Consider the following 26,425-nt stretch of genomic DNA (forward strand, 5'->3'; position numbering starts at 1 on the left):
TCACTTCTTCAGATGCAAGTAATGGAAATTTCCAGAGGCAGGTATAAATCAGTATGGAGATAACGAGGTTAGTTCAATCAGGGAGGGTGAGGTGCTCTGCTAGCAGTTGAGGTGTGAACACCAAGGGAGGAGAAACTGCTTCTGTAGTTGGATAGCCATTCACAGTCTTTGTTTAATCCTGATCTGATGGTGTCAAATTTGCAAATGAACTGGAGCTCAGCAGTTTCTCTTTGGAGTCTGGTCCTGAAGTTTTTTTGCTGTAAGATGGCTACCTTTACATCTGCTATTGTGTGGCCAGGGAGGTTGAAGTGTTCTCCTACAGGTTTTTGTATATTGCCATTCCTGATATCTGACTTGTGTCCATTTATCCTCTTGCGTAGTGACTGTCCAGTTTGGCCAATGTACATAGTAGAGGGGCATTGCTGGCACATGATGGCATATATAACATTGATGGACATGCAGGTGAATGAGCCGGTGATGTTGTAGCTGATCTGGTTAGGTCCTGTGATGGTATTGCTGGTGTAGATATGTGGGCAGAGTTAAATAGCTATTCTTTCCTATGAATATGATTTTCACAGCGTCAACAGAGTCCTTCAGGGTATGCATTCTGTGGTGTTATTTTAATTAGTTCTTAATAAAAATGTATAACTTTTTTTGGCAGACCTTAATGATGTTAAAAACACATAATTAAAAATCTGTTGGTAAAAATGCTAAAGCCTATTTTTAACCAGAAAAATAATTGGTTAAATCTGTGATAGTCAAAGATTACTACTGTATGTGTGATTTTTAGATGTTTCTAATTATTTTTTTCTCTTCCAAACTTGTTAAATTGAAAACATAACACATTTTCAGTGTGTTTTATCTACCTTGTAGTATAATGTCCCAAAATTGAAAATATATTTTAAAAGTACAAACTCTCTGAAAAAAAAATCTTGATATCATTATTCTTAAAATACACAGTAAGTAGCTTGCTTTTTCAATTCATTCCTTTTTTGTTTGTTTGGGGTTTTTTTGTTTTTGTTTTTTGCAGTCTATTGTTAGACCACTAGTTGTCACCCAAGTGCCATCAAAAATGAATAAATAAATAAAAAGATAGGAGTCAGTCATGTTTTCAACATCATTTGGCTCAGACAATGGTGTGACAGATATGGCAATTGCCTGCAATATCTCAGACAAACCTTACTGAATTAAACTTAATTCAATCAGGTTTAACTTAAGTATCTTAGGAGTTTGCTGTATTAAAAATGCAATGTTTATGTATTATTGTGGGCTTGTATGTAATGTCTCTAGGGAGGAGACCTGACTAATGGACACCTTGGGAAATGCTATGAGCTTCAAAGGACTGTTTGAAACAATGTGAATTTTTGAAGTTAAATGGGTTTCCCAAGAAATCTCTAGGGGGAGGTGTATGCAGATATAACCAGTGCTTAATTTGTGCCAGGGCTTCCCAAGGCTGAGCCCCGGCACCTCTGGGCTTGCCGCATAACTTAAAATGTAAAAAAATTACTTGAGCCCTGGCACTAATTGCTTAAGTCCCAGCACCTCTTTCATTACAAATTAAGCACTGAATATAACTCTTCCAATTATGCAAAAACTCAGCCTTTTGAAGCTTTGCCCTGAGGAGGGGACCTGTGTCTGCTGATTACCTGTTTTCTGAAGACAAAATCAGAAGCCCAACTGTACAAAAGAGTGACTCACAGATTCATTGGGGGTTCTTGTTCTGAGCCAAGGTGGTTATGAATTTGTAACCACAGAATAACTCCTTGGTGGAGTTTGAAGGACTGACTCCTACCAGATCCCTTGTAGGAGTTGTGTGTGTGTGGGGTGGGGGGGTGATCTCTGGTAAGCGTATTTGCCTGCATGCAGGTTCCTTTATTGTTTTTAGTATGTTTTCTCTGTAATGCATTTACCTAAGAATAAATGTACTTGCTTAGCAAGAGCTGGGTGGTAACTTAAATGTGGGCAATTATGCTATTTATAGCTTCTGAGGAAGAAAGACAAAGCAGGCCTGCTGAGGCAGTCTGACTTTCTGGGGAATTCACAGTGTAGGCAGGGAACTGTGCAGCCTGGAAATACCCCAGTTAGGAGGCAGGGAGAGACACACGTCTCCACCCAAGAGAGGTGATGGCTGGGGAGTCAGAAGCTGAAGAGTTGGGTGCACTTGGTGAACCATAGAGGCAGAACACAGGGGCAGTTGCCCTGAATTGTGACAAATGGGTTCCCCCAACCGTTGGTAGTTAACCTGTTCTTTAGTACCCACATGTGGATATGCCATAGGAATAGATGGAAAGCATGTGAATAGCTATTAAGAGTCCAGCTTCTGTTTTAATCCACTCTGCAGTACCTACATGTGGACATGCCACAGGAATGTTTGGGAAGCATGTGGTTAGGTATTGGAACACATAAATAGTAGGGGTAGGAATTACAGTGATATCCCTACAAACAATGTGGCGAAGAACATCAAAACAGGCCTTAGAACACCTTTTGTAAAAAATCAATTGATTTCCAGTTGAGACATTGCTGTTAATAAAAGTATTCCTGGAAAAATCACCTCAGAAACGTCCACTCCAATTTCAGCTCCTGAGTGATAGTGGGCATTGTTAGTGCTGCTGTTCTTGGAGCTCCTGTGTATTCTGCACTAGTGGAGACTGTAGCTTGTGATTTGGCAGACAGACGATGTTACACATAAAGAAAGAACAGGAGTACTTGTGGCACCTTAGAGACTAACAAATTTATTCGAGCATAAGCTTTCGTGGGCTACAGCCCACTTCTTCGGATGCATAGAATGGAACATATATTGAGGAGATATATATATACACATACAGAGAGCATGAACAGGTGGGAGTTGTCTTACCAACTCTGAGAGGCCAATTAAGTAAGTGAAAAAAAACTTTTGAAGTGATAAAGAAAGACCACAGGCTCAGTTCGGTGGCGAAGGCTCCGTCCTAGTGCCCTGTCCAGCAGGTTACAGGTACACTCACTCAAGTATGTCTGTGACAAGGTGTGATGGGATATACAAACCCCACACTGGGAGACAAGGGGTTAAGGAACTACTGGGACCAGCCAGTCCCACTCTGCCACACCTGTAGCAAATGCGCGAACTGGAGGAGAATTTAGAAGGCAGAGGAGCAGCTCATTTGTTGGCAACAATGGCAGAGCAGGGAAGAGAGCAAACTTGCTACCGGCAGTGCCAGAGGCGACAAGCTGAGGGAAGCCAGAATCTCTCCCTAAACAACTGCCCAAAGATTGAAAGGAACTATGGGTAAGCAGCATTATAATTCATGTAAGTAAATGAGGCTGGCCAGAGCTGGCTTTTCCCCTTTTCCTGTCCAGCCTCTGTGTACCCCCTGGGGCTTACAAATCTATAGGTGGAGGAGTAAACAAACCTTATGTACTAGAATGAGTAAAAACCCCATACACTGGGGAAATAGGGAAATAAAATCTCATTTCAGGGTTGGGGTAGAAAAATGCTAATTCTAGGGGAGGGGTAAAAACCTTTTTTTTTCCCAAGAAGGGATTGAAAACCCTATTCCAGGGGAGTGGGATAACAAAAAACCCTATTTCAGGGAAGTGGGGCAATGGAAAAAAACCACAAAACCTATTTCAGGGGGAAAGAGAAGGAAAAACCCTATTTTGGCAGGGAGGGATAAAATAAAACCACATATGAAGGGAGGATGAGTAAAGAAAACTATTTTGGGGGTAAAATAACCCTCTTTTGGAAGGAAGTGTAAAATGTTTCCATTTTGGGGGTCAAAATGGGGGAAAGTGTTTGGGGGGAGGGGTAAAAAATCCTTATTGCAGGGAGGAAGTGGAGCCCTGCCTTATTTCTAGAGGAAGTGTTTAAAAAAACCTGAGGATTGCGGGATTACCATTTCAAATTAATTCTAAAATGAAAGCGGAATGTTTTGAATAGACTTTAACACTGCTAAAATGAAAACTCTGCTACAAACTTAACTGTGGAGTTGCTCCAGCTCTGGCATAATAGCCATCTCCTTCATCAGTAGTCACATTGCTAAAGTCTGGGCTTCCACTAATGCATGTTTCTGGCCAGCATGCATGCTAACATGTGGACTGCCACTCTCAATGGAGAAGATGCCAGTGATGGCAGAGGCAGCAGTTCTGAGAGCTCCCATTCAACCAGAACCATTGGACTAGGACTCCTGGAATTTTCTGGGACAAGGCATGGTCAATAGGGAAACAAATTCCCAGCAAATGGGGGTTTAAGCAAATGATGGAATCTACTTACTTAGCTGTAACATCCCCAGACAAGGAGAGATGCCCAGCTTAACTCATGGCTGCCCAGTCGGAGCTGCCTGGCCTCACACAGCTAAAAGGAAACATGCATGAAGGGCACATAGAGGTCAGGCTCCAAGGAGACAGACACCCCAAAAGAGTAGACAAAATAGGTTTCCAAAACATAATGCTGAGGACACCTGGTTTGGCAAGTGTGAGAGAACAAGTCACTCATCCAAATTCTGGTCCAATGGACTCTAGCTATGTAATCATTCTCTCTCTCTCTTCCCCCCCCACCCCCCACCCCCCATGCTTTTCATCACTTGTTCCTTGGTGTTACTGACTCACGCTCATGGTGCATACCCTGCCTTTAATGGGGCTCAGCTTGGCGGGGCTGCAGAGCGGGACCAGCCCTTGATGCTCCTGGTGCTGCTGACCCAGCCTAATGGTTCATCTGATATTTTTTTTTTAGCCCTATGATGAGCTATTGAGGACCCCCATAAGACATGATGAGGTGGATGCTGCTGGGACAGCCCTACAGGCACATACAGAATTGCTGTCTGCTAGTGGAGGTCTCTAAAGAATAAACATGGACTTGACTGGTTTAATTCTGAGTTTTAACAAACTTTCCATTCTCTTCTAGTTGGCCTCCCCCTTTTGGGATGTAGTGGAGTGTGATGTGGGACCTGAAGGAATGCTTGAGTGTGTTTGGTGCCTGCCTCAGGCACATGTTTCAAGCTTAGAGAGGCTGTAGGGGGCCGGAGTACTAACAACAAAAGTTGCTCTTGACAAAGTGGCAAGCCCCTTTCAGTGGCTGGGTCTTCACTTATCCACCTCTTCCCCTTTCAGTCGAGGTGCTGGGCTATGCCCACAGGATCCAATGCCATTGGTGCATTATTGGTGATTTTGTTGTCTGTAGCTAGTGGCCTCCACTGGGTTCCTTGTCGCCCAGTGCCTGTGCTTGGAGAGGCCATTTTCTGATTCCTAGGAGCTGGCCATGTTGGATAGAGCATGCTTCAGTGACATCACAGTAAAGCATAGGTGAGTCATGGGCACAGTGACATGACATTGTGATGGCCACCCACCCCAGGGACTTGATTCAATGACCACTTCTACCCACTGTTGTCCTTCTGTATTTCCTTGTCACCAACATCAGCTTTGGGGTTGCATATCTTTCCTTCTGGCTGCTGTCATTTCACTTCTGAAAACTGGGCCCTGTGTGCCCCAGTGGAGTTTTGTCTGCATGTATTTGCTCTTACACCTTGAAATCAGGGAGCTGAATGAGCTGGTGCCCACTTCTCCACTTGCCTTCTCCTTGTGTTGATGGATGGACAGTATGGTTGGAACTGTGTTGGTTGGAGTATTTTCTGGAACTGTTGTGCCATGTTTTGCATTATTTTTCCAGAGGCCTAGAGTCTCTCTTGGAGAGACCACGATCAATGTTTATTAACATAACTTACCATTAATAAAATATGTCTCATGGAGGAATTGTAGAAGCTTTAGAATAGCTTAGATGCACTTGTTTAATGTTCATGTTTTTCTGTGTTTTCCTGTATTTTATTTAAAGTCTGAGGTTCTTGAGTTTTTTCTTTAAGACTGGCTGCTTTGTGAATGATCCCTTTTGTTTCTTGTAGAAACAAGATTTTTGGTTGTATAATATAATTACTAGCATGACTAGATGACCTAACCTAATCATGACAATGAAAATTAGAAGTTCCCCAGGTTTCTACATCTCTAAAAAGACAGCATCAAGACAGCAGCAGAATGCCAGTCAGTGTGAAAGTGACAGACATTGATATATGGTGAACTCAGCCAGGGTTCCTTAAAAGTATCTTTTGATTTTATGAGCCACAGAAGGTGTCCAACTCAATGCAGATTAGAAGGGCTGAATTTTCAGAAAGCAGGTGCTCTTCATTTTCTGAAAATCAGACTCATTTATCTCTCTCACAATTTGGGCAGGCTCTGATTAAGGTACCAAATATCACTAGTGATTATGAAAATCTTGACTAATGGATATTTGCAAATAATGCAAGAACTTTCTCTCTGGCATTTTCTTAGTTTCTTTTACAATAAACAGCTTTAGAAACTCAAAAGTCATAAGATGCTCACCCTAAAGCACAGCTGGCCATAAATCAGGATGGTTTTACCCTGAAATTTATCTTTTTCCTAATGAAAGTCAGCTTCCCTTAATCATGGGGACTCTTTTTGTCGTGTATGTTGGGATTAATTGAAAAGGAGGAGATTGGTTCTCTGTTTTTTCTCACGCTGGAACACATCAACCATTCCTCTCTGTATAATCCCAGTTTATCAGATTTAAAAATGCATAAAAATGGAAAGATCATACATGTGTGACAGGAAGCAGTTCAGATATCAGGATTAAGTTGTATTTATGTGGCATTATCTGTATTAGGAAAGCAGGAGCTTTTGGAATGCTACGGGAAAGTACAATTTCGATCACAGCTATAGTAGCTTTAAATAGCTCCTTGGCAGCAATAGCGTCTCTCTAGACTGGTAGTCCAATGACATTAGACGTGGATATTAATACAAACACTGTCTCTGAGAAACGAATGGACTTTTTTGGGTCTACATATAGAAATGCAGTAAGCCATTTCTGCTCGTCGTTACACCTGTGTAAATTGGTGTACTTCCGATTTGCTGTAGTATAAAGGAGAGCAGAATTTGGCCCAGAGTATTTAAAATATTGTTGCACGATACATGGGGACACATTTTCGCTAGTGTGAAATGGCAGCACCCTCAGCCAAGACAAGGGGAAAGTTCTTATGTTGGGTACCTGGGGATGGGTGTTGAGGGCGGACTAATATGGATCATTGGATGCTTACAATACTTTAACATTTTTCCTCTCTCAGGTTTTGTGGCTCCACCCTCACCTGGGTCTCCTTCTCTCTCTCTAGTTGGTCTTAGTGTTTCATTAGATGGGTCATTCTCCATCCAACTTTCCCTGGGGCCCCAGAGAATGCACATCATTGGCCCCCCTTTTCCTCTGTCTGCCCCTCATCGCTAGGCAATCTTATTTGCTTGCAACCTCAACTAGATTTTTTTTTTGAGTCAATGTAAAATTATATCTCTGTACTTGGGACATGGCTCCCTCCAACCAAACCTGCATCTGACACCTCCTTGTGTATGTCCAGCCAGCCCCTTAAGCACAGCATTTGCAAAACTGAGCTCTTGCTCTTTTCCCATAAGCCTTCTCTCTTTCCCCTTTATGACAATGGAACCTACCCCAGCTTACATAGGCTTGTAATTGGACACTATCTTTGACTCTCCCCTCTCTCTAGAGCCACATATCCAGACAGTACTAAAATCTTGCAACCTCTTCCCACAACATTTCTAAAATCCATGGATCTGTAACCTGGATGTCTCTCACAAAAAAGAACCACAGCACAGCTGCACAGTCATTGGTATGTGCAAAGACCTTTGCGAATCATCATGGGGAAGTAGACAAAATTTAAAGGTGTGAGGCAATGTGAGAATTCTCCCAGCTTTGAATTTGATCAATCCATCCCCAGGATTACGGAGACAAATGGCAACAGCAGTTGCATGGGCAGTGGCTTGATGGGGAGTGGTGGTTTGGTCTGTACTTTGGTTGACCAGGTATGGGTTTCAGTCTCATTAAATTTCTCACAGATGATATGACAATTATTTCACCTTTAAGTTTTATCTGCCTATGTATCTCCATTACGATAGACAGGTTTACACATGTGGGTGAGGTGGAGGGACCTTTTAAATCCCCCCACAGAAAAGTCTTACTCCTCCTCCCCATAAGGGTTTTTTGTACTCCTCCCTGATATAGGGTATTTTTCATTCAATTTCCCAAAATAGGGTTTTTTGCTCCTTCCCTGACATAAGGGGATTTTTATTCCCCCCATGTAATAGGATTCTTAAAAAAACCCACAACTCCTGAGAAATGTGAGGTTTTACTATATTTTGAAAAAAAAATTTAAAAACCTCCCTAATTTTTTTAAATCCCTCCACCTCTCTCCTGATGGTGACTGACACACACACACACACACGCAAATTCCATTTTCCCTAAGCTGAAAAGAGTTATGAGCAAAATTGACTGGGAGGAAAAATGTAAACAAAACATTGGGAAAGATCATTTGAAGTCATTTAAGAAAACTTTAATAGATACAAAACACCCAATTGTCCAATGATGAAAGAAGATTGTTACTTTAAAACTGTATTGGTTAAGAAGGGAAGTGAAAACAGAAAGGAGACTAAAGAGAAGCAAAAGGTATTGGACATATCTATAAACAGTAGGGTTAGGACAACAAAAGAATTTTTAAATATATTAGGAACAAATCAAATCCCAGTAATAGTGTCAATTCCTTACAAGATAGGGATGGTAAAATTGTCAATGATGCAGAAAAACCAGAGTTAAATAAATATTTCAGTTCTGTATTTGAAAAGTCTGATGGTGTATTCATATCTTGCAGTATAATTACTATTTCAACAGTAATTAAGGAGGATGTTAAATAGAAACTGCTACCACTAAACATTTTTAAATCTGCAGGACTGGATAATTGGCATTCACAAATTTTAAAAGGAGTTGACCAAGGAGCTCTCTGAACCACTGATGTTGATATTTAATAGATTTTGAAATATTGGAGAAGTACGAGTACTGAAAAAAAACTAATCTTGGGCCAAGATTTTAAAAAGCATAAACAGGATGACCTGGATAATTATAGGCCAGTGAGGTTACCATCAATCCTGGGCCAAGTCAGGCTCGACGGGTAGTGATCAATGACTCCATGTCTAGTTGGCAGCTGGTATCAAGCGGAGTGCCCCAAGGGTCGGTCCTGGGGCCGGTTTTGTTCAATATCTTCATTAATGATCTGGAGGATGGCATGGACTGCACCCTCAGCAAGTTTGCAGATGACACTAAACTGGGAGGAATGGTAGATATGCGGAGGGTAGGGATAGGATACAGAGGGACCTAGACAAATTAGAGGATTGGGCCAAAAGAAATCTGATGAGGTTCAACGAGGACAATTGCAGAGTCCTGTACTTAGGACGGAAGAATCCCATGCACTGCTACAGACTAGGGACTGAATGGCTAGGAAGCAGTTCTGCAGAAAAGGACCTAGGGGTTACAGTGGACAAGAAACTGGATATTAGTCAGAGTGGCCTTGTTGCCAAGAAGGCTAATGGCATTTTGGGCTGTATAAGTAGGGGCATTGCCAGCAGATCAAGGGACGTGATCATTCCCCTCTATTCGGCATTGGTGAGGCCTCATCTGGAGTATTGGGTCCAGTTGTGGGCCCCACACTATAAGAAAGATGTGGAAAAATTGGAAAGAGTCCAGCGGAGGGCAACAAAAATGATTAGGGGGCTGGAGCACATGACTTATGAGGAGAGGCTGAGGGAACTGGGATTGTTTAGTCTGCAGAAGAGAAGAATGGGTGGGAAAGGATTTGATAGCTGCTTTCAACTACCTGAAAGGGGGTTCCAAAGAGGATGGATCTAGACTGTTCTCAGTGGTACCAGATGACAGAACAAGGAGTAATGGTCTCAAGTTGCAGTAGGGGAGGTTTAGGTTGGATATTAGGAAAACCTTTTTTCACTAGGAGGGTGGTGAAGCACTGGAATGGGTTATCTAGGGAGGTGGTGGAATCTCCTTCCTTAGAGGTTTTTAAGGTCAGGCTTGACAAAGCCCTGGCTGGAATGATTTAGTTGGGGATTGGTCCTGCTTTGAGCAGTGGGTTGGACTAGATGACCTCCTGAGGTCCCTTCCAATCCTGATATTCTATGAAATCATGAAATGGCTCATAGGGGATGCAATCAGTAAAGAATTAGAGCAGTGGTTCCCAAACTTGTTCCGCCACTTGTGCAAGGAAAGCCCCTGGTGGGCCGGGCCGGTTTGTTTACCTGCCGCGTCCAAAAGTTCGGCCGATCATGGCTCCCAGTGGCTGCGGTTCGCTGCTCCAGGCCAACGGGAGCTGCTGGAAGTGGCGCGGGCCGAGGGACATACTGGTCGCCGCTTCCAGCAGCTCCCATTGGCCTGGAGCAGCGAACCGCGGCCACTGGGAGCCACGATCGGCCGAACCTGTGGGGATGCGGCAGGTAAACAAACCGGTCCGGCCCACCAGGGATTTTCCCTGCACAAGCGGTGGAACAAGTTTGGGAACCACTGAATTAGAGAATAGTAGCATAATTAATATGAATCAATGTTTTATGAACAGATTTGAAAATAGATCCTGGGTAAAATTTTCAAAGGTACCTAATGGCTAGATATTTAGAAGTATTAAGATGTCTAGTGGGATTTTCCAAAGTGTCTAGGCATCTACCAGGGGAATTAGGTACCTTAGTCCAGATCCATAAAGGGAGTTAGGTGCCTAAGCACCAGTTTTAGGCTTCACTGTGATCCATGCATGGCTGCTGCTTAATCCTAAGCATGCTCAGCACCTAAGTTTTTGCAGTAAAAGTTCCAGATGCTCCTAAGGTTCTGCCTCTGGGCATCTGCACTCAGGATCCTGGATGCTTAGAATGAGGCTATATGCCGCCCAAATCTCAGAGTACAATCTAGACTAGTGAGCAGCAGTGTGACCACACCCTGTAACCTTGAGTGCCTTACGATGCCTTGCTGAAAGAGTTCCCACTTTGGCCACTCACAACAGCCTTCCAGCATGCAAACCACACCCTGAGTGTGAGTGTGTGTGTGTGTGTGTGTGTAACTGCAGCCTTCCAGCCACAAGTGGATTGCAGTCTGGCTCTCACCAGCCTTGGTTATACTGCAGCGTGACCACAACACACCTACAGTCTTAGATTTCCCCCCAAAAATGTATGTACTGCAGTGCCCAGCCTTGTCCCAGACAATACAAGTTACATAACGTTTATTTCTTTATTAGAAATAATATGCATACAAATTGCCACCCCCAATGGAGCTTCCCAGACACTTCAATTTAAACACACTGGATTAGATAAAACAAGTGTATTATCCACAAAGATTAAGTGAATACAAGAATGAGATACAAAAGTCAGAAATGGTTACAAGAAAAATAAAGATAAAATGCAACTGATGCCTAAATTAACACACTATTATACATTCAAAACAAAGTTCTCTCAGCACATGCTTTCAGCAGTCTTACTGACCCAACTTCTTAGATCAGGACCCCTTCTCCAAAAAATGCTTCCTTTGTCTTGTTGCTTCAGGTGCCGTGAATGCAATGGGCTAGGAGAGAGGAAGCGGAACCCTTCGGGTGTTTGTCCCTCCTTGTTATAGCGTCAGTCCCCCCTCTTGAAAAATATTTTCAGCTAAGTACCCAGAGACTATGGGGAAAGATGTTCCCTGCTGCTTCCCCCCCCCGCCACCTGTTTGAGTGTCCCTTGTTTCTCTTCCTGATTGATGATTCTGTTTACTGCTTAAATGCAAATTAAGGAAAGCACACATTCCTTTGCTTAGGACAGACCTGTTTGCCAGCCTCCATTTGGAACATGTATAAACACCATACATAGGAATCTTATGACTTCATTTAAATGTTGCCATACTGTAATGGCATCAGCACCCACCTCTTGTGCATGCCCCCCCTTTCTCTGGCCGATAGGACCTGCAAACAGTTCTTTTCATGGGGGGGGGGGAGGGGGTGCACCCATCTCTAGTGGATGGCCCCCTTTCTCTTGGTTAGGTGTGAGCCTGTTTTTGGTTTTTTGTTCTTTCAACAGGGTGGTACCCACCTCTTGCAAGCACCCCCTCCCCACGGCTGGTGGTTCTTTCGGCTGGTCTTCGGCAGCTCAGCCCTCCAGCTAAGCCACATACGCTGTCCCCCTCTTCTTATCATGGCTCTGGTATGGGGCCATAGCTCTAAGGCTTCTCCCAAAGGCACCACATTCTTCAACCACTCAACTGGGGCCCATCTTGATATCCTCAATTGGTGTCCTTTTCAGCATCCCTCCCTGGGTTCAGTCTGCTACCAGACCAGCAGGGCCCATCTCAGTACCCTCATCTGGTCTGGCCAGGTTTTATGCTCAGTCCCCCTGGTTCAGCCTGCCCACACTGACCTTCCAACAGCTCTGCAGCTATTCTATCCAGCCAGCCAGGCCCCCAGTCTTTGACAGCCTCCACTGGGCTCAGTTCTGCCTGGTGAGCTCTCTGCAGTGACCAATTCACAGTACTGCTGTTCACCTAGCCAGCCAGACATCTGGTCCTCCCTCATCAAGCTCTACACACCAACTGAAGGCGCTACGCTGCTGCTTGCCTTTTATCTGGCCCTTCTGGCCCCTTATTGGTCACTCCAGCAGCCCCTCTGATTGGCCGCTCTTCTGCAGCCACTCTTGGCTGCCTGGAGGACTTCTTGCTGATCTATTCTGGGACAGGGTGATGCAGGGCCAAGAGGCCTCCAGCAGGGGGCCTCCGGACCTAGTCCATCCTGCCGCACACACATATTTTATCAGGATGATACTGATCAGCAAATTATGAGTTTTCCGATGATACCATATAAAGTAAACTTTGTACAAAGATTATTACAAGAGTGTATCCCTGTATTCACACCCTACACATTGTCACAGAGGTTTATATGCAATTCCCTCTGGGAAGCTGCTTCTCACATCATGTTCATCTTACACGATAGGTGAACTTCAAAGATACACCCTCAAAATTACCTCTATTTATAGTAGGGTTGTTTACAAACTAAAAGCACTTTATACATCACCTAAGATCCAACCCATCAGTTCATACAAGTTCCTTAACTTGTTGTTCTGTACTTTTCCTTATCTCTTGTTTACTACATTCTAAACCAGTTCGGTGAAGAGGGACATCCCAGCATGTGCTAGGACATACACACTATTCATGTATCTTGTTTTTGACAGGTTTCCTATTTTCTAATGCCAAAGCTGACTTTGCAAAGCCAAAGTGTTGTGAGATACTGACATAGGTGAACAGAATTGTGGAAAAAGCATAATACATTCAGTTAACATAACTTCCTAGCACAACATATATGATGTATATCATTAATACCATGAGCATAATACCTATTAAGGTGATGTATAGTATACCTAACACACATGAAGTGGCTAACAGCCCCATTGTGCAACATCAGTAGTGTTTGAACCTCCAGGACAGACAACCTGTTAGTGAGCTACAGTACTAATTTCATTAACTGCCAGCAGGAGAAGGCTCTTATCCTAGGAGTGCAGGGAAAGGGGCACTAGAGTTAGGTGCGAGATCTGGGAGGTGGTTGAGGGGAGCCTAGCCTGGCTTTCTCTCCTTTCCCTCCATAAGTTGGGGAAACTCCTGTCCTAGTTGGTGTCCATGGGGGCAGGGGCCATAGGAACCATGTGCTGAGTCTATTGGAATGGTCACAGGGAGCCCGGAACAGCTTTGTTCCGCCCCCAGCATGCTACAGCTGCTTACGTTCAGGCATTATTTTGGTATGGTCCCCACATTTCTCTATGGAACATAAGGCACAGTAGTGAAATGGATAGAGTCGGTCAAAACTTTTCTAAACAAGAGTTTTGTCAAATTTGTGATGTCATACAAGTTGCATAACACTTAGCAGTATGTCCCTAACGTGCTCCCAGAGGCTCCCTAAAAAGATCAGAGCCCCAGAGGTTTGTGCAACTTCTGCTGTTCAAAAAGTTATGCTTATCTGATAAGGGCACAAAAACAATACTATGTGACTAAGGTGACCAACCACACAGCTGGATTTGGAATTCTGTATATCAAATTCTCACAACAGTGCTCATTGAGACAGTTTACAAGCAGGCTGAGCATTCACTGAATAATTCTGAATAAAAGATTGTACGCTGATCAGAGATGTAGTAAACAGGTGGACAATGATGGACAATACATCATTCCTTGTGAATGTGATTTTTTTAAGGAGTTCCTCTTATCAGCTGGCAGGCAAGAAGCAGACACAAAGGTGCAAAGATCACAGTTTGTTCTAAGTTAATTCTCTCCATCCATAGAAAGTGGATTTATCCTACAGATTTATTTCATATGATATGCCTGTATGTGCTATATCTGGAAATAAGTCTGTAACAGTGGCCTCCATTTGCTATTGTGGGATTATTTTTTTTTCTACTAATTATGGCATTTTAGTAATTAAATCACCTTTGGGCCTAATTTTCCTTTCATATAGGTGTAAATCAAAAGTAGCTTGGCTGAAGTCAGAGGAATTATACCACGTAACATAACAGCCCCCTGACTTGTTCCTTACTCAAGACACAATAAAAAGTCTGTAATCATTCTGAATTCCCCCTTCCTCTGGGTAAATATTCACGTACAGCTTCCAAAAATGGGCTCCTCAGCCTATTAATTTGAATATAAAATGAGGCTTCCTTCCCTTTCTCCCCCCTCCCCCCCGATAACATTCAGCTGTCAGCATGATGCAGTAACAGCCGAGATTCACAAATGACTTTGATGGCATGCAGAAACAGCTCCTGCTTGATTTTGGAGTCAAGTACAATGTAGTCCCACAGCCTGCAGGTGTCTCTCCCTGGAGAAGGCTGCATTGCCCCTCGGCATCATGTGTGTTACGCTAGCAGATGTTCACTTGCTCTTCATGCTGCCTCTGAGACAGACCTTCTCTGATTCTTTCAGCACTCTTAGCCACGACACACACAACAATACAGCTACATTTCTGCTGGCTGCAGCCGCTCTTGTAACACACCAAGACGGGATTTCAAATAAAGAGGAAAATGGGAGGATGGCTGCAGCATTTCCTTCACTGTTTCAGCAACAGATTGGAAGAAGCTGAGAGTTTCTGTGACTGGAAAACCACATTCTGAATTGTGACGGGCTTTGAACTTCCCAGCCCCAAAAAACCCACATTTGATTTCTTTTCTCCGCAGGAGGGGGCGGGTTACCATGAAGACAAACCGAAGATGCAGAGCCCTCCTAGCAGTGAGTCTGAACCTGATGGCTCTCCTCTTCTCCACCACAGCCTTTATCACAACCCACTGGTGTGAAGGGACTCAGAGGGTCCCCAAGCCAAACTGTGGGAAAGACAAGAAGACAAATTGCCTCAACTACAGTGGGAATGAGACGGCCAATGAGACAAACCAGAACGTGGTGCACTATAGCTGGGAGACGGGGGATGACCGCTTTCTCTTCCGGTATTTCCACACTGGGATCTGGTACTCCTGTGAGGAAAATATCAATGCTGCTGGTAAGTGGCAATACTAATTCCTTTCAGCTTGCATTGCTTTATATTTGATTCAGCAGCTTAACAAATAATTGGAGGAGCTATTTGCAACTGTAAACTCTCTGCAGATGAAAGCCTGAGAATTTAGCAATTCATTGTTGCAAACAGGACAGAGGGGAAACAACCTGTTCATAGCAAGGAGGAGAATTTGCTTGTTTGTCTGCTAATCAGGCAGTGAGTGTGTGCTGAGAAATCAGCTGAACCTCAGACAAATATGTGCTAGCAAGCCCTGGCCCTGCTGCTTGCTTGCTTCCAGAGGCCAGTCAGTGCTTTCCTTTCATGAGTCACTCGCCATATCATACAAAAGATAAGGTCCTGTTAGTAGCTGCAGAGATTCTGGGGTTCAGTTACCCAATCATCCCCTTAAATATCCTGAAAACACGGTCCTGGATTTCAGGGGGCGGGTGAAGCTCATGGTTCCACTCAGCCAATAGCCCCAATCATCTGTTTCTAGTAACACTTATTGTGACACGACCCCCAGGCTACGTCACAAGCTAACCAAAGCCCAGCAGAGGAAATGCTGGTGAAAGCACAGGATTGAGTGACAGGAGATTGTTTCCATTCCCAGCTTGGTCACTGACTCCTTGTGCCGCCTTAGGCAAATCACTTCACCAGTTTGTGCTTCAGTTTCTCTTACTGTAAAATGGGAATAATGATATTTTCCAACCTCACCAGTAAAACGCTCCTGGATGGAAGGTGTTATAGACAAGCAAACAGGGCTGGATGAAGGCACTATAGGCCCACGCCTCTGGCCCTTGCTCCCCAAGCTGTGCAGTGATGCCAGAATCTAAGCTTTAATTTTGAAAAATTGTTTTCTAGTCCATGTGGTTGCAAAACAAAGCATGAAAATGTGACCCAAGTGTCCCCGAGGCAGTGACGGCTGCAGTGAGCCTCCAGCAGAGGCAGAAGCAGCAGCCACCGCTGCTAGGGAGGAAGCTGCTTGGCCCCACACCCTCAATGAAAGCAGGTGTGTTGCTCCCATCACTTCTGGGAGAGATGGAGAGGCCCGCTGCTACTGATTCAGCATCCTCTGGGGTGGTGTCCCAGGGAGCTGCATGTGGGAGTGTGCCTAACCCAGATCTCCTTAATCTAGCCCAGAGTGCAAAATGATGACTCAAAGCAAAATGGAAAAGGATTTGCCAGACCTGAAAGGGTGGAATTCCATACAGAGCTAAAGCAAGGATTAGTAAGGATGTAGTAAAACAGGCTAAATAGTCTATAAATTGGAGCTGTCTTGGCTGGGAGCATGATTACGTCACGAAGTCTGCACTATCCCAAAGCACTGGGTTGCTTGCTTACTGGATGGCCAGGACAGGAAGTGTTGCTTTCTGAGGTGGCACTTTAAGAATTAGTCAACCACTAAAGCTCATTCAACAGAAGGGTAAACTTGGGCCATCTTGCTCAGGTGAGGGAAGGAATGTGCATGGAACTCCTGATTTGGGATCATCCTCTCAGACCTGCTTGGGGTGGAATGAAGGCAAATGCTGGACCATAAAAATTTATTGAAAAATAAAATGTTACAGAAAAAAGGGCATTTTTCTCACTGATTTTTGAAAGGAGAGCAGGACCTAGCCAGAGCTGGGTGGCACTCAGACCAGAACCAGGGCCAACCAAGTGCCTCTGAGTTTGTTACAGGCTATTCCAGTTTTCCTAGCCAGGCTCCGACCATTACTGATTATACCCCAGATTGCTTGGGTACCTCTTCACCATGTGAATTCAGTCCAGTTCATACATGGAGGTAAGTCAGCAGTAGAAGGAAAGCCTGTATATGCCCTTCATTATGAGCTGTGCTCAGGAGACAGAGCCATGCTGGAGTAGATAACATTTAGAGCTAAGGCTGCTTCTACAGCAGTCAGGCACAGGACAGGCCTAGCGCAGCCTTGGGCACTAGACTGGCCTGACTGACTTGAAAGTGCTCGACCGTAAGGCAGGCTCATTGTGGTCAGGGCCATGTACACACCTGATTGTAATTGGCAGCATCTACGGGGGGCGCACACATAGTTACTTTGTGCTGCAGGTGTGAGAAGCACCGTGCAGGGCAATCACAGGCCGTCTGCCTCCGAGTGCATTACCCAGAGCACAGCCCCTGGCTCCCCACCACACCCCCAGCATTCCTTGCCACCTTCCCATGCTCCAAATAACCAGAGCATGGTCTATAACACACTTCACATAGCCACAGGGCTAACTAACTACGCAGAATGACTTAGGTGGTGCATTGCAGCACCTTACTTTTAGGGGCCCAGACTTCCTACACAATGCATAGGGAGAGCTAGGCACCTAGGAAAGGGACTCGCAGAAGCCAGAATGCTGAGCAGAGAGCTGTGTAAGCTAGTCAATAGCAGATACCAAGCAGAAGGAGGTGGCCTAAGCTGTGCCACTCACAAGTGCTGGCTGGAGGCTGGCACTTCTCTTCATTTGTGATTCTCAGCCGTGAACCCTCCCTCAAGTCAGGTGCCTAAGGCACTTGTTGCAAAAACGGCAGCAGTTGATGCCAAACTCTGCACAAAACAAGCGTGGGGGAAAGCTGTCGCCCTTATAACACTTAGCCTAGTGGTTTGAACGTGGGTCTCCCACCTCTCCAGTGAGTCCCTGAACCTTTGAAGTAAAGAGTCGTCCTTAGTCCCTCGCTCTCCGAACCAATGCATATTTAATTATTTCGTACCCAGTGGAACAGCTTCAACTGGAGAGATGGACAAATGCCCACACCAGACTGTCCTATAGACCAGGGTTAAGGCACTCACGTAAGGGCTAAGAACTCCAAGTTCAAACACCTTCTTCATACCCTGCAGAGGGGGGAATTGCTAGGTGTCCAATGCTCTGTAAGCACAGGACCAGAACTAGTAAGGAAGGATGCTTTGGTGTACTCACACACTCCATATAGCCACAACCCTGGTGATAGCACACTCGATACAACCGTAGCACTGTTAATAACATACTCTGTATAGTTGACAACCACAAGGTTGTCAATAGCAAACTCGGTTTTTACCATAGGGTAGTCAATAACACACTGTATAGCCCATATCTCTGTCAATAAGACATTCCATATAGCCACCATAGAGTCAATAGCACACTCAGTAAAGTCACAGCACTGTTAATTAAATATTCCTTACAGCCCCGGTGCACTCAATAGTACAGATCATATAGCCACAGTGTGGGCAATATACCGGCTGTCCCTTCCATCTCCTACACATACCAACAAGCATCACCATGACACTTGTGCTGCTACAGCAAATTAAACTGTGGTTGTGTTTAATTTTCTAGTTTTGTTTAAACAGGGTCGGTTCCCTTAGTGGGTTTAGGCTGGGCTGGGTTGGAGGCTCCAATGTTACCCTCATACCATCATGGCCCCAGGGACACAAGACATTCCTTTCCTGGCTTGCCCTGGAGATTTGATCTCTTCCTTGAGGTTGGGAACCAATTGTGGTGGTGGTGTAAAGAGCCACAGGGGAGGGCATCACATTGCTGCAAGATGGTAGCAGTGTAAATTGGGGTTAATTTTGTCAACCTGCAAAGATGCCAGTTAGATTTTAAAGCTGAAATCTGACAAACCAGATTTGCCAAGCTGATAGGTGATGTAGCCAATATTGGAATGGAATTTAAGGATGAACCCTTTTTATTGAGTCCAGGAAGCCTTAGCTTACTAATTCTAAAGTGAAGTTTTTTTCAGGTCTACTTCTAGCTCAGACAGTGTTTCTCAAATCAGTACACTTGGTATTCTTAACCAATTCACAGTTTATTAATTCACCCGGAACCACATCCATATGCCATAAACAGTTCTTCAATCAGCTGTAGACACAATCAATTTTCTAGGTCTGTACTGAACACAAAAATACAGTCTTGGAAGTGATTGTCAGACTAGGGTCAAGGGTCAGCAGTTTTGCTTTGTTCCTTGGCATACTACAAAAATTTCTTATTACATACGAGATCAATAATCACTTTGTCAGTATTTCTAATACATTTTTTACACTAGTGGTCCCTCACCAATGTATACGGATGTCTTAAGGCACTTCTAAGAGTATGGTCCCCTGCTATTGGAATGGTATGGAATAAAAGGGACAAGTTTAAAATACCAAAAGCAATTGATTATAATTATTGTATTGAATCTCTTAGGCCAATTTGCTGGACATACAAAGTAGAGCTTGCTAATAGCATTAGTTAATTAAAATCCAGAATATGGTTACTCGAGATCTCTCTAAAGAGAGTGCAGACTCAACAAGCTAACCTTCAGTTATTTATATTACGGAATAGAAGGAGAAATACAATCTTTGAAATTTAATCTCACCACATCTTACCCGGTTAAGCATGAAATAGGGGAGAATCTTTTCCTCATGGCTGATCCAAACATCATTCTCCTGTCTGGATTTTGCAGCTTATTTGTGGGTTCAGTCACCCCTGCTCCATCCTGTGATTCTGGCCTAGAGGAGAGGCTGTCTGCAGGGGTTCAGCAAGCTCTAGGTTCCCACAAGCTGATCCAAGTTGAGATACTATTTCAGGGTCCACTGGAGGAAGGCAATCCCCTTATTTTGTACTGGACACTGGCCAGCTGGGTATTCAGATTTCAGCTCTCTTGGTTTCTCTGTGACTTCCATCGGTATTCAGTAGAGGGTGTCGGTATATAACACATTCTTTCAGTCCTTTTCTTACTGGAGGATTTTTATATTGGATTCATTTCGAGGACTGTATTTCAATATTAACCTGGACTATTAATTGGAATTCCCCCAGTTATAACCTCAGTGGGTGCTTAGACCATTCCTTTCCCCTTCTTGTGCCATACAATCCCTGTCACTTCTAGAGTGCAACTGTTTACGAAGAAAACAAACAACATCCTTTATAATTCCTCTAACCCTAGTGGGCAGAATCTTTACATTCCTTTTCACTTCACATCTTCCAGGGTTTATCATGGGATTGGAGACTTTATACTGTCAGGATAAAACAAATTAGTCACAGAGAGATATGCGTCTGAGTCATAAGGCAAACAAATGTATAGCTTGAGGTGAAGGCAATGTGGGTTGGGTTTCTTGCAGGAACAGGTAGTTTGCTCCAGTTGACCTTCAGTTTTCTGGGTCTCATAACTAGTTATTTCTAGAGGGCTTAAACGTACGTTTCTTCACTCATCACTGGTTCATAATACTTTGTAGCTAGCCAGTAAGACGGGAATTATGTCCTCATGCAAATCAAGGGAGATTCCCTTTAACAGTAACTTGAAGACTGTTAATCATTGGAGCTTTCCTTTCCTGGTAACTGTGTATTTTACTTTAGCTTAATTAATGCTCCCCAGATAAGATGTTCCACCTGTTGGGACAGGCCTATTGACTTTCATTGTCTTTATCTTGAAGAGGAAGATAAAGGTTTGTGCAAAGTATGCCAATTCCCTTTATCAATTTTCTGTGGTGAATTTGTCTGGCCCCGTTCTCACAGAATTTGTCTTCCATTATAAAATATTCTGTTAATAGTTTTTTTCCCAGCAATCTACAGTAGGAATCAATGCCTGGGTCCACAAATTAAAGAATGGTTATTTTGTTTTGTTTTTTGCTATAAAGAGTGAGAATAGGAATAGCTTCCTCATTTCCGACTTGAATCTTTTTAACAGGCCAACTCCCTTGTCTTCAAGTCCTGTTTGAGCCCTATCTCTGGTATATTTAAAGTTTTCTTTCAGAGTGGTTTTCCAAAAATTTATTACACATGATATAGGAATGCTGGATTGTTTGAAAAAGGGCCTGACTGTTTCTCCAGCCCTATATGAAAGATAATAGTATGAAATGCGAAACATTCTGTAACCTAAATAGTACTCAACTTGCACTATTTGGTTAGTGGCATAAGTGTGATTGGTGGTGATCTTAGTTAACAGATAATTAAATGGGCTGAGTGAGAACTACAGCTGTTAACGTATTTTCAAGGTATATGTTAATGGCTATATACACCTTACAATGGTGCAGGATGCAACAGGAAATCATACATCTTTCTGGGGGGAGCTATTTAGGTTTGGGGGGTATCCCTGTCCCCCTCATTGCTCCTGCTCACATGCTATTGTGATTTTGGAAACAATTAAGCTCAAGGCTGGCAAATAGGGGGAAGGGGGACAATTGTATCAGGGCCCTGAGCTCAGGGAGCCCTTAAAACATCTGTAACTGGGATGAAATAGGAAGATGTGGGTCATGTTTACTGGGGCCCCACACCTTCCCATTCCTCTCAATGAGACTGCCTAAGCTCTTAATTTCAAACTGGACTTTGAGAATTCAGACACTTGACGAAAGTTTAACACTCCTCCTTAAACAAAACCTCTGGTGCAATCTTAACATTGGTAAAGCTATAACTCCACCATAATTAGCATGACAGTTCTCTCTTTTATCTTGGTATAAGATGACATGAAGAGATTTTGGATAACATGGTTCAAATCCAAATTTGTACCCTACCACTGTCATCCGATACAGGGCCTTGGAAAAAATCTCTTCCATGACGGGAAATCCTCTGTCGTACTAGCAGTCTGTCTTCTGTGGAGAAACCCTCTCATTGTGTCAGCTGCACTCCTTGGCCTGTCATCATATGCCATCTTAGGTGGAGTGCTGGCAATGGGATGGCGACAGCAACCTCTTGCCATTGTGTAGTGCAGGAACTTTTTTGATTTAAAAAAAAGCGCAAAACAGTTTGAAACTTTTAGTGAACTGTAGCATGAACCACACACATCTCACAGAATTGCAATCACTGATTTCTGGTCTCTCACTGCTTTATTCGTTAAGGGGATCCAAAGGAAAGGTGAAACTGCCTGGTTTGATTTTCTTCCAATGGTGTTTTTTACTAAGCTCCAAGTACCTCTCTTTTCTTCATAGTGGTCCCAAGGGGCCCTAATTGCTGGGCTAAGAGTTAGGAGGGAAGGCTGCTGCCTCCTCATCCTCACAGAAAGTGTAGGCACCTAATTCCCGGAGAGGGTTTGCAGCCGAGAATACCAAGCAGAGGCAGGTACCTCATTGCAGCTTGGATTTAGGCACCTAGCTCCAAGATAGCAAACCCATGTGGCTTGGAGTCTCCCATTGGCTCTCCCATGTGAGGAGCTGCCTAACAGGATGGCTTTTGTGAATCCCAGTCTAAAGTGCTGCTCTCTCTCTCTCTATTCATTGTGCAGGGCTCTGTGAATGCTGGTGCTTTTCTATGCTCAGCATCACCACACCTAAGTTTCTTTGCAAGTCTGTTCCTTAGAGTTCTCTAAGGCATTTAACTCCTCACCACATGTATTCTAGCACTTTAAAAGAATCAATGTGGTGCATACTAAGTGGATCAGAAACTGGCTAAATGAGAGATCTCAAAAACTAATTGTAACTGGGGAATCATCAGCCAGTGGGGGTGTTTCTAGGGGGGGTCCTGCTGCGATCAGTTCTTGGCCCAATTGTATTCAAGGTCTTCATCAATGATCTGGAAGAAAATATAAAATCAGTGCCAGTAAAGTTGGCAGATATCACTCTACTAATCTTTGTGTTAAAGAATTTTGAGGACAGATCAGTTAAACAGAGTGATCTAGTTTGCCTGGGTTTCCTTGACCAGTGCATGTTTAATACAGTCCACAGCATGTCATGTATCTAGGAACAAGGAATGTCATCATCCAGACAAATCCCACTGGGAGGTAGCCTCCTTGCACACCAAGAGCCTTAGAGATTGAACAAAGCTGAAGTGTTCACGCAGCTGAAGTTGCTTAACTTGGATCGATCCCGCTCCCCCAGTGTAGATCAGGCCTTAGAGATTAGGTGGCAGAAGGGATGCGATGTTTTTAGCTCTGTTGATTAGAACCCTGGGTTCTATTGTCAGCTCAACCTGAAATGATCTTGTGCAAGCTCTTAGTTATCAGTGAAATGGGTGAATGATAGTTACCCTGCTACACGCACCAGGTATGAGACCTTGGTTCAGATTTAGGGTTGTGAATGCCACTGAAATACTTTCAGTAGAAGATCTGGGACTGGAACTCATGGTCTGTGGTTGAGGGCACTCTCCCCTCGGCTACACGGTACTGCATAAAAAGAAAGTCTCTCTCTCGATGAGTACAATTCTTCGCATCACCACAAGACATTCTTCAGACAGAGCAAAAATTACAATGCATTGGTCTGAGTTAGCAATACTACCTTAGTGCAGTCTGGCTATCTCAGGAAGAATGGCTGCCACCAATGGGAACTCTGGCCAGTGTGCAGTAGGGAATGAGATGGGCTTGGGCAAGAGTGGGTTGGGATAAGGGGAAGATCTCCAGAACAGGCCATCCCTTTATAGACCCAGTGGTGGTGGATCTGAGAATGGGGAAATTACATGGATGGAGAAACTGACTGTCATCCTGGTGGGCCCCAGCTCCTCAGTTGCCCCTAAAAGGAGAGGTCTTGAAGAGCCACGTCCAGAATCACTGTCAGGAGTGAAATTAGTGCTGTTGGAGAGCTGGCCAGGACATAGGACCTCAGAGCAATGTGGAGGGGCCGTGGCAACAGCCGACTGTCCGGGGACCCTCACCTAGACTGTCCTAGCAGGATCAGGCCATCCTGGACATGATCCCACTGTGGCACTTCTAGGATAGGAGTATGACAGTAGGTCAGGTTCACTCAGTCAGAGTAAGAGGCGCACGCTCAGGCCCTGGGGTCTGGTAACAGTTACATTCAGTGGCTGGGATCCCTCCATCATAAGAATGCCATGGGTGCTCTCACAGTCACTCTCACAGTTCTAGTCCCCATCTCAGAGGGGCGCATACGTCAGGCAAGCATGGTGCTGGTTCTGCATAGGTGCTCCCTGGGTCTACCTTCCCTCTTCCTGCTCCAGGCATAGGCAAAGATACGAGGCTGGCATATTGCATGGGACTCCACACTACATGACTATTAGACATCTATAACTAGGAACTGTACTAGGTGGGCTTCTGAGGAAGTGAGAGTTTTTGGCATATTTGAATTAGTCATGATCTGAGATCAATTTGTGGAGGAGTTTGCTCAACAAAATGCTGTGTGAAAGATGCTTACAACAGGAGGGTTTCACTGTAGAAAAGGCAGTTGCCATGGCACGACTATCTGAGTCAGCACCGGCAGAATCTAGCATTCTCTGCTATGCTGGCCGACAGGAGCACATACAGTGCAGCCTCCTTGCACAGCTACCCACCATTTCAGCCAAAACGATGCTTCAGCATAAGCATAAAATATGGATTTTACCTTTGTAAAATCTGTTGTGGTTGTGAACGGTCTACACACATTCACAAAATAAACATAAGTCAAGGAAATCTAAAGCTCTGTACCATAAGGAAGTGGGACGCTGCTAGAGTTGGCAGAAAGAAAGCAAATCATAAAAAAATTGGCCACAGAAATTCTGAGTTAAAGCAATCCCCAATGGGATAGAGAGTGTGAGCTGTGTCAGAAGATAAAATAACCGTGTTACTAAATCAGAAGTAAAAAAGCCTGCAACTGTTTTTTAATGGACAGAAGCTAAAAGTGGCAGCTGATACCAGGAGTGAAAACAATTTTATTAGTTGGACCTTTCTTAAACTATTTTGAAAGAAAACACCTGTTATTAGTAGGGTTGGTTTGGAATATTCCATCAAAATGATTTTTCCAATGAAAAGTGTAGTTTCTGCAAAAGGCAGTTTTCTGTTGGGAAAAATCAGAATGAAATATTTCGTTTTGGGCCAATTTGATCCAAACTGGAATGGTTTGTTTTTGAAATGACCCAGATTGATTCAGCTAGAATCAGTAAAAAAAAATTAAACTTCATTATCCTACTGTGACGTATTGTCTCATGGGTAAGGTGACCAGACAGTAAGTGTGAAAAATTGGGACTGGGGGTGGGGTGGGGTAATAGGTGCCTATTTAAAGAAAAAGCCCTGAATATCAGGACTGTCCCTATGAAATCGGGACACCTGGTCACCCCATTTATGGGTGGTGTATTTCCAGCCCCCATTCTTTCTTATGGGCTAGGCTCCAGAGGGACTACATCTGATAATACTAAGGATGGCCAGCAGGAGGCGCCACTCAGTGAATGGCCCCTGTGACAGGCTATATGGCCCCTGTGACAGGCTATATATGAGCTTGGGTGTATTGTGGCACTGTAGTCCAGTCCGGGGGCCTGGCCCTTAGGGCAGAATGGTAATATCAGGCTCTCCCATAAGGAAATGCAGTTTAATGTTGAAATAGCTCCATATGAAGCATTTTGGGTTATTCTGACAAACTGAAATGAAACATTTTCTCTCAGGAATGTCAAATTGTTTTGTTGTTTGGATCAAAAATATCTAAAGGAAAACGTTTCAGCATTCCCCAATCAAATTTCCATTCTACAGAAAACTTCAAAATACTGCAATGTCAGAATTTCCTGCAGGATGGAAATTCTGCATTCACGCAGCTCTAACTATTACCTAGAAAGAAACAATTGTTTTGTATATGTCAGACAACACCAAGTTATTGTATGAGCTATCTCAAAGCCCAGTTTAACTGGAAAATGTACAAGGTGGGATTTTTCTGAAGCATTCAGTGTTGGTCTAATTCTGTTTCCACTGAAACTAATGGGAATTTTATCATTGACTTCAATGGGATCAGAGTTAGGCCAATACTGAGTGTTTGTTCAAACCCCACCCATATTTTATGGGATGACATGCATATACTATTGAAGGGAGTGCTAAAGCCCTCGAGTCAAGGAACCAGCTTTGAATTACATAGCTTCTCCAGTGGGGGGGGAGGGAGGGGGGGAGGAAAAGAGGGCAAATTAATAGTACATTCTAGAGAATGGTTGGAGAGACTTATTTGGGAATATGATTCTTTAATCAGCCTGTGACAATATCTGTTAACTTTGCCTAAATGCTGTGATAAAGTGACAAAGATTGTGACTTCCTCTATATGCTGAGAATCAGGAACTGCATGAAATCCTGTACCTACAACTGATAATATTTTCCAGGTCATGCAGGGGCTCAGACATTTACTGTAATTATGACACTGGTGTGCATTATCCCCTGAATCCAGAAATCTGGCAACCTTTACTATGCCTTTTTCAGAGTCTCTAACATTTCTTTTAGGCTTTCCAGTGCTCCTGAGGTT

At 43.9% G+C, this 26,425-nt stretch overlaps 1 protein-coding gene across 1 annotated transcript in view; it reads left to right on the forward strand.

Annotated features, from left to right (window-relative positions):
- The first annotated feature begins 15,055 nt into the window (after positions 1-15,055).
- The window catches only part of GSG1L (GSG1 like), a 68,683-nt gene continuing 57,313 nt past the window's right edge, over positions 15,056-26,425 (forward strand). Inside the window, exon 1 of the mRNA XM_026650826.1 lies at positions 15,056-15,356. Coding sequence (XP_026506611.1) covers positions 15,056-15,356 — 301 coding nt within the window. The remainder of the gene's footprint in view (positions 15,357-26,425) is intronic.

The sequence above is a fragment of the Terrapene carolina genome, unplaced genomic scaffold (assembly GCF_002925995.2).
Source record: "Terrapene carolina triunguis isolate 2854851 unplaced genomic scaffold, T_m_triunguis-2.0 Scaffold93, whole genome shotgun sequence".
Classification (NCBI taxonomy): Eukaryota; Metazoa; Chordata; order Testudines; family Emydidae; genus Terrapene; species Terrapene triunguis.